Raw genomic sequence first — 9,522 nt, 5'->3', positions numbered from 1 at the left:
GGGGAGGGAAGGAGGGAAGGGGGGGAGGGAGGAAGGGGGGAGGGAGGGAGGAAGGGGGGAGGGAGGGAGAGGCACTTTTTCTCAGAGACTATTTAGGAAGACACCTAGACATGCACATGCATACACACAGAAAAGAAGGCCTATCCAGTCTACTGTGTCTGAACACAGAATGAGAAAAGGAAAAGAAACATTTATTAAACATTTAGAAAATGATAGGGAACATATATCATCCTTTTTTCTTTCCTTTTCTTAGAAAAATGTAGCAAAAAGATAATTACTAGGAAAGCCCTTGAGAATACAAAGGAATCAAGGTCTATAATTGTCAGTGCACTAACTTACGGTTTAAAAACTTAGGGAAAAAATACTTACAGATACCTTTTATGACTGAAAAAATACTAATGATGTTCAAGCCCTATATATAATCCAGCCACAAATACAACAAATACCTTAATCAACTTAACCTCTAGATCTTGGTGGGTCTATATGAAGAATAGATGTGCTAACTCCTTGCAGGGTTTTAAGTAAAGTAGCAGTGAGGACTGTCTGTGAACTACCCCAGCTGGTGGCATTTCTTATTCCAGATCACAGACTCTAAAACGGCCAGCCACACTCTCTGAGTGATTCCTTTAAAACTTGAATTGTTAAGTTTTACTGTCATCGGTCCTTTATTTCTTTTATTTTTACATTTTTTTATTTTTCAGTTTTTTATCTTTATTTATTTTATTTTTATTCTTTTATTTCTCTTTTTTAACCCCCAGCAATGTGGAGTGGCCTCTTCACTCACTTAACAGAATCTTGGAATAATTTTAAGGGTCTGGATCCAAATTATACAACATGGATGGACGTCATGGAGATGCATGGCTATCAGACACAGACATTTGGAAAACTAGACTATACTTCAGGACATCATTCCATTAGGTAAAAATTAAATTAACCCCACACCATCCTCTGTGGCACATTCACAAGCTTTTTTTTTTTCCCTACTTACTACAAGGCTGAAATTAAATCTCTTAATCCCTCAATTATGCCAATTTGACTAAAACTTAACTTTCTTTAATCTTCTTAAAATATTAAAGTTGCTAATATTCTGTTGGGTTTTTCTTTTGTAAAACACTGACAGTAGATTCAATCATCCTCCCTTGGGCCCTCCTTATTTCTTTGGATTTGTGGATGATAGCATGGTTATCCTGTACATTATACTTAATGTCCACTTATAAGTGAGTACATATCATATATGTCTTTCTGGATCTGGGTTACATCATTCAAGATGATATTTTCTAGTTCTATCTATTTGCCTGCAAATTCATGATGTACTTGTTTTTTAATAGCTGAATAGTATTCCATGGTATAGATGTACCACATTTTCTTTGTCTATTCTTCAGTGGCACATCTAGGTTATATCCTGTTTCTGTCTATTATGAATAAAGCTGCTATGAACATAGTTGAGCAAGTCTCCTTGTAGTTTAGTGGGGCATCTTTTGGGTTTATGCCTATCTTTTCCCATTCTGTAGGCTGCTGTTTTGTCCTATTAGATGTCCTTAGCCTTACAGAAACTCTGAAGTTTCATGAGGTCCCATTTATTAATTGTTGATCTTAGAGCCTGACTATTGACCAGTATGTTCAAGGCAATTCCTTACTCTCTCCTTTATTAGATTTAGTGTGTCCAGCTTTATGTTGAGGTCTTTGATCCACTTGGACTTGAGTTTTATGCAGGGTAGTAGATATGGAAATATTTGCATTCTTCTACAAGCAGACATCCAGTTAAACCACCATCATTTGTTGAAGATGCTTTTATTTTTCTCCTGTATTGTCTCTTTGTCAAATATCAAGTGTCCATTAAGTATGCTAGTTTATTTCTGGGTTTTCAATTCTATTCCATTGATTGACCTGTCTGTCTCTGTGTGTCTTAAATGTTCTGTAGTACAACTTAAAATCAGGGATGGTTATAACTTGAGAAGTTCTTTTATTGTACAGAATTGTTTTAGCTATCCTAGATTTTCATTTTTCTATGTGAACTTGAGAATTTCTCTTCCAAGGTCTGTAAAGAATTGTGTTGGAATTGTAACGGGGATTGCATTGAATCTGCTTTTGGTAATATGACAGTTTTCACTATGTTAATCCTACCAATCCATGAGCATGGGAGATCTTTCCATCTTCTGATACCTTCTTCAGTTTTTTTCTTCAGAGACTTGATGTTCTTTTCATACAGGTCTTTCACTTGCTTGGTTAGAGTTACACGAGATATTTTATATTATTTGTGGCTGCTGGGAAGGGTATTATTTCCCTTATTTCTTTCTCAGCCTGATTATTATTAATATAAAGGAGGTCTATTGATTTTTTTTTAAGTTAATTGTATCCAGCCACTTCAAAGAAGGTGTTTATCAGCTGTAGAAATTCTCTGGTATAATTTGGGGGGATATTTATATGCTCATATCATCTGCAAATAGTCATACTTTGACTTCTACCTTTCCAATTTACATCCCCTTGTTCTCCTTTAGTTGTTTTATTGCTATAACTAGATCTTCAAGTACTATGTTGAGTAGATAGGGAGAGAGTGGGTAGCCTTGTCTTGCCTCTGAATTTAGTAGAATTGATTTGATTTTCTCTCCATTTAATTTAATGTTGGTTATTGGCTTGCTGTATATTGCTTTTATTTTATTTAGATATGGGCTTTGTATCCCTGATATCTCCAACACTTTTAACATGAAGGGGTACTGGATTTTGTCAAAGGGTTTTTCAGCATCTAATGAGATGATCATGTGATTTTCTTTCAGTTTGTTTACATGGTGGATTACATTGATGGATTTTCATATATGGAACCATCCTTGCATCCCTGGGATGAAGCCTATTTGATCTAGGCTGATGATGTTGTTGATGTGTTCTTGGATTCAGTTTGCAAATATTTTATTACATACTTTTGCATCAATGTTCATAAGTAAAATCAGTCTGAAGTTCTCTCTCTTCGTTAAGTCTTTGTGTGATTTAGTTACCAGGGTGACCGTGGCCTCATAGAATGATTTTGGCAGTGTTTCTTCTGTTTCTATTTTGTGGAATAGTTTGAGGAGTATTGATTTTAGATCTTCTTTGAAAATCTGGTAGAATTCTGCACTAAAACTGTAGGACCTCTACCCTTGGCCAGTGGTACTTACTTCACAAGATGTCCCCAGTGAGATTCTGAGATGCAGATTGATGCAAAAACAAGAGGTTTATTTTCCAGCACGCTGAGTTGACCTTCAATTAGTCCCTCAAGGCGAGTTACTAGAATGCAGCCCCAAATGGCTATTACAAGCAGTCTTTATACTTTTTAGGGGCACAGATTACATCAGCAAGGTTACAGTTCAAACTTATTGGCTAAGCATATTGACCTCTAAATCTATTGGCTAGCAAGCATGGCACACATTGAACTATACCTGGGACTTTCCAGGTGACTATTAGTACATTCTTAGAATTTTTCACTCAAGAATGTTCTTGTGGGTGGAGAATGGAACTTGGCCTACCCTTGACCCCAAGCAGGAGAGGGAAGCTTTAAGGAGGATGTGGGACTGGAAAAAGCCCTGAGGGTCCTTCAAAACCAGCTGGTCCTAGGCTTTTTTTGTTTGGAACGCATTTAATAACTGCTTGAAGGACTATTTATATAGTTTTCCAGCTCTTGATTTAACTTTGGTAAGAGGTATCTGACTAGAAAATTATCCATTTCCTTTAGATTTTCCAATTTTGTGGAGTAAACACTTTTGAAGTAAGACCTAATATTCTTTTAATTTCCTTAGTGTCTGTTGTTATGTCTTCTTTTGCATTTCTAATTTTGTTAATTTGGATACTGTCTCTGTCTTGTAGTTAGTTTGGCTAAGGGTTTGTCTATATTACTGATTTTCTCTAAGAACTATTTCTTGGTTTGTTTAATTAATTAATTAATTAATCTATTAATTTTTTTCTTTTTGTTTTGTTTTTGTTTTTCGAGACAGGGTTTCTCTGTTTAGCCCTGGCTGTCCTGGAACTCACTCGGTAGACCAGGCTGGCCTTGAACTCAGAAATCCGCCTGCCTCTGCCTCCCAAGTGCTGGGATTAAAGGCGTGTGCCACCACCGCCCAGCCATTCATTTATTTTTTATATTGTTCTCATTGTTTCTGATTGATTTCAGCCATCTACTCCTCTTGGATGTGTTTACTTTTTTTTTTCAAGAGCTTTCAGATGTACTTTTAAATTGCTAGTATAAAAAATCTCCAATATGTCTATAAAGGCACTTAGTGCTATGTACTTTTCTCTTAGCACTGCTTTCATTGTGTCCTATAAGTTTGGATATATTATGCCTTCATTTTCATTGAATTCTAGAAAGCCTTTAATTTCTTTGCTTATTTCTTCCCTTACCCAGTGATCATTAAGTAAAGAATTGTTCAGTTTGCAAGCGTTTGTAGACTTTCTGTTGTTGTTGAAGTCCAGCTTTAATCTATGGTGATCTGACAGGATACAAGGAGTTATTTCAATTTTCTTGTATCTGTTAAGGCTTGCTTGTGACTGACTATATGCTCAGATTTGTAAAAGGTTCCATGTGGTGCTAAGAGGAAGGAAGGTATATTCTTTTATGTTTGGGTGAAATGTTCTGTCAATATCTGTTAGGTCCATTTGATTTATAATACCAGTTAATTTCATTATTACTCTGTTTAGTTTCTGTCTCAGTCACCTGTCCATTGGTGAGAGTGGGTGATGAAGTCTCCCACTATTAATGTGTGAGGTTCAATGTGTGATTTAAGCTTTAGTAATGTTTCTTTTATGAATGTGGGTGCCCTTGCATTTGTGGCATAGATGTTTAGAATTGAGAAGTCATCTTGGTGAATTTTTCATTTGATAAGTATGAAGTGTCCTTCTCCATCTCTCCTGATTAATTTTTGCTGAAAGTCTTTTTTATATAATATTAGAATGTTTACTCTAGCTTGTTTCTTGGATCCATTTGCTTGGAAATGGCCCTTTATTCTGAGGTAGTATCTTATCTTTGCTGTTGGGGTATTGTGGATAGTCCTGGAGCTGTTTGTATTTTGATGCTAATTCAGATTCCCCTGGAGAGTCTGCCTGGGATGAGGTGTGAATCAAGCACTCTGGACTTCTTGTGACCCTTCTAATGAATAAAGAAACTAGTCACTGGGTGAATAGGCAGGACTACCGGGACAGAGTGAAGAGGCAGGAGAGTGATAAGGGGTTTTTGGACAGGGACAGTAGGAGGTGAAGATGTAGATAGCGGAGACCCGGTTTCAGGTGGCGGATCCGTCTGGATCTGCTACCAGAGGATTTAACTTAGTATGTCTTATAATTTGGATGTTGATGTGCCCAGCGATTGATTCTGAACTAAGTTTGTGTGGTGTTTTCCTTCATGCAGCGACGCTACTGGGTTCCAGAGAGAAAGGTAGGGCGGCCATGGGAATTTTGAACCATGAGCTGGCCAGTGGGAATTTAGCTAGCTGAGTGGAGAAATTTCCGAGCTCTGAGTCAGAGAGTCTCCATGAAATGAGAACAGGCCAGCCAGCCCGCCAAGAGGTGCTGGTGTAGCCTGAACACCATTTTTAAATATTTCCCGCAACATTGAGTTATGTTTCTTTTAGGCAGCAGAATGATGGATCTTGTTTTTGCATCCATTCTCTTAGCCTATGTCTTTTTATTGGGTAATTTGAGTCCACTGATGTTGAAAGATACGAATAACCGATGATTGTTAACTCCTGTTATTTTGATGTTGGTGGTGTTAGTGTGTGTGTACTTGCGTGTTTCCCTTATATTGCCCTTTGCTGGTATGGAATTATTTATGTCCTGTGTTTTCTTGAATGTAGATAACCTCCTTGAGTTGAAGTTTTCCTTTTGGTATTTTCTGTAGGGCTGGACTTGTGAATAGAGTTTGTTTAAATGTGTTTTTGTCTTTGAATAGCTATGATGACTTAGAGTTTTGCTGCAGCTTCTGAGAGGCTTAAGACATCTCTCCATTCCCTTCTAGTTTTAGAGTCTCTATTGAGAAATTGGATTTAATTCTTTCAAGTCTGCCTTTGTATGTTATTTGGCCTTTTTCCCTTGCAGCTTTTAATATTCTTTCTTTGTTTTGTAGATTTTGTGTTTTAATTATTATATGGCAGGAGTATTTTCTTCTCTGGTCCAATCTAATTGGTGTTCTATAAGCTTCTTATATATTTATTGGCATCTCTTTCGTTAGGTTTGGAAATTTTTCTTCCATGATTTTGTTGAAAATATTTTCAGGTCTTTGAGGCTCTGTCTCTTCACCTCTTCTGTTCCTACTATTTTTAGGTTAGGTCTTTTCATAGTATCCCAAGTTTCCTGGAGTTTTGTTTCAGGAACTTCTGATTTAACATTTTCTTTGGCTGATTTATCAATTTCTTCTATCATATCTTTTATGCTTAAGATTTTCTCTGTCATCTCCTGTGTTCTGTTGATCTTGTGACATTTGTTCCTGTTTTCTTCCTTAGGTTTTCCATCTCCAGAATTTCCTCAGTTTTTGTTTTCATTATTGTTCCTGTTTCCATTTTCAGGTATTAAACAGTTTTATTCATTTCCTTAACTTGCTTAATTGTTTTCCTGTGTTTCTTTAAGGGATTGATTCATTTCCTCTTTAAAGGTCTCTTTCATCTTTATAAGATTCTATTTAAGGTCATTTTCTCGTGTTAGGATACCCTGGGCGTGCTATCGTAAGATGGCTGTGCTCTGAAGGTACTGTATTGCTCTCCTTTGTTGATTGTGTTCTTATGCTGGCCTATAGCCATCTTGTTGTTCCTGGATGTTCCTGAAGCAGCAGGCCTCCAGTGCACTGGAGAATGGAACTCAGGAAGCAGTGCAAGTCTCAGAGCAGCTAGGCATGGTCTAGAGGACTTGATGGGCAGGGAAATGGCGGGAGTGGGTGTTGATACATGCCACTCAGGGGACTCAGGTTCCAGACTGAATAAAAGGATACACAGAGTTGAGCATAAACATGAGTCTCTCTCTGCTTCCTGACACCAGACGCAATTTGACCAGCTCCCATGGTATGCATGACTTCCCTGCCATGGTAGATACACTAAAACTACAAATCAGACTAAACCTCTTTTCTCCAAAGTTGCCTTTCTTAGGATATTTTATCACAGCAACTAGACAACTATTATACCATCTAATGTTATCAGAAAACAAATCAAACAAACTGCTATGTTGTTTGACTAGCGAAAACTATAAATCAAGTTATCTGTCATTGTATCTTATAATTATGTATTTTCTCTGCTCATGAAGATAGAACTCTTTTAAATCTGTTCAGGAGAAACATTTTCTTAATCCTTCCAAACAAATGAAACTAGAGGGCTACTTCCCAAATGAAAAAACAGATACATACAGAACTCTTAACACTTGAAACTTTGGAAGACAGCCCAGGAAGCACAGTGCCTGCTTTACCCATCCAGACCAACACAAAAAGCTGTCCAGAGAGAATGTGACAGGTATAAAGCGGGGACCACAAAGCTCAGAACACTGAGCACCCTCTGCCACCCTGCAGTTCCAGTGCCTGAGGAATAACTGTTCATCTCATCTTGTAAGGACCCAGGAAGAGGACCCCATCTCAAGTCCCAATTAGCGCGCACCCAAGGAGACACGAGAGACTGACTTGATGCAATGGCAAAAGGCAGTTTACTAACAAGGGCCCTTGGATCGAAACTCATCCCACGCAGGGGAGAGAATTTCGATGAAGACCCCAGGAAGTTTAGAACTTTTATAGGGGGAGGCACAAAGGGGAAGGGAAAAGTGGGAAATTCTGATGCGGTTACATATGATTGGATATTTCAAACATCAGCACTTTGCGTAAGCAATCATTTTGACAGGCTGGATGGCCCACTATTTTTGACCATGAAGCCTCAGACCTTCTAGGATAAACACCAGGTGGCCCATTACTCACTTGGGCATGTTTAGACTGGTCAAGATATGTCTTTGGTTGTTTCTACATTTCTGGTCACCTTGTCCCTAGAGGGGCTTGATATTTTTATTATGGCTATTCTCAGCAAGCTCAGCAAGCTGTCCTGTGGTCTTTGCCAAGTTGTTTGTGGTCTCTGCTAAGCTGTTTTAATTTTTACCCTTACAATCTCTGCCCTTATGATTTTGTTATCTGACATAATGTTTGTTATATTTTTAGATGGCTTTTCCACAATATTCTTAAGAAGAATAGGCATCTTAGTAGTTTCCTTTAGGACTCCCCATTTCGCTGTTTTTAAATTTAGTATTCAGATGAATGGTACATTGTCCTGGGTATACTCTCAGTATCATCTTTACAATAGTGAAAGATGTTTTGGGCTTTTGTTTGGTTGGTTTTTTTGTTTGTTTGTTTGGTTGGTTGGTTGGTTGGTTGGTTGGTTGATTGATTGGTTGGTTTTGGTCTGGTTTTATTACCCAGAATCCTTCTGATAGCTAAAACATGTGCAGCTAAAGAGGTGTGGGAAAAAATTGAAGGCCGAGGCAGTGGAGTCCCAATGGGTTTCCACGCTGCGGGTCCCACATGTGGGAGGAGGTTTAACGTTCCAGCGACCTGGAGGATTTGGCGGCAGGCCCTAATGACGCAAGGAAGTCATTGGTTCTAAAAGGGTTTATTGTCATGGCGGATGATGGAAGGATCTGGTTGTACGCCCCGTAAAACTCAGGGCAGTCCTGAGTTAAATAGGGAGGGAGAAAGGGGGAGGATGTGGGGAGGATCTTGGGAGGCATGCTTAATTTGCTCTGCCCTCTGGCCTTCATTAGTATGTAAATCCCTAGGTCCTGAGGCCTCTAGTCATGCCCTCTATCTGTGCACTTTGGGAGGGGCTGTAATGGCCTATGTGACTGAACAATGTATTTTTATGGAGACTAGACTGCTTTTGGGGACCCTGGGTTCTGGGGGTGTGCTGAACTCCTGCCGGTTCTCACGTAGAATCTCAGGGTTCTAGGCACATGCCCAGCCATGAACCAGAATACCCTTACACAGTCCCACATCTCCTCCCCTTTACATTTTTCAAAAAGGTGGGGGTGGGGGGGTCAGTGTGGTGAAAATTTTGGATGAGGAAGCTAAAATAAAACACTATGTAGGCCAGAGGGATTAGCACAATTAAGTCACAGAGAAAGGGGAGTTGAGGGTGGGGGTTGGGAAGGCAAGGGATCATTGAATCAATTGATTACAGTTTGAGGTGGTACAGTTTGAGGGTAATAACATCTGATTAATCTAGATGGACATTATGTTTTCCTCACTAACATGTAACTTCAGCTATTTGACTTTGGCAAAAGAGTTCATTTGTAAGTGGAAGGTCTGAATCTGTCTGTAGGACTCAGTGAGGGTCTCTGGATCTTGGAGTGTGTCTGGAGTTCAGCGTGTGTCTCTGGATCTCAGCGTGTCTCTGGAATCTGCAGTCAGGTGGTGTGGCTACAAGAAGACAGCATGGCATCCTAGGCAGGTTCCAGGAGGTGGCGTTGTCTCTGCTGGACTTGTGGGAACACCTGTAGAATAATCAAAACAGGGAAGCAGCACCCAGGCAGGGGGATGTTTGCAAAGGG

At 39.1% G+C, this 9,522-nt stretch overlaps 1 protein-coding gene across 1 annotated transcript in view; it reads left to right on the top strand.

Moving 5' to 3' along the window:
• The window catches only part of Arsk (arylsulfatase family member K), a 34,991-nt gene that overhangs the window by 6,348 nt on the left and 19,121 nt on the right, over positions 1 to 9,522 (top strand). Inside the window, 1 exon segment of the mRNA XM_028760210.1 lies at positions 759 to 918. Within this exon segment, the coding sequence (XP_028616043.1) occupies positions 759 to 918 (160 nt within the window).

This window comes from Grammomys surdaster, unplaced genomic scaffold (genome assembly GCF_004785775.1).
Source record: "Grammomys surdaster isolate TR1022 unplaced genomic scaffold, NIH_TR_1.0 126391, whole genome shotgun sequence".
Lineage (NCBI taxonomy): Eukaryota > Metazoa > Chordata > Mammalia > Rodentia > Muridae > Grammomys > Grammomys surdaster.
Note: the sequence above shows the minus strand (reverse complement) of the source record. Positions and strands in the feature narration are given on the sequence as shown.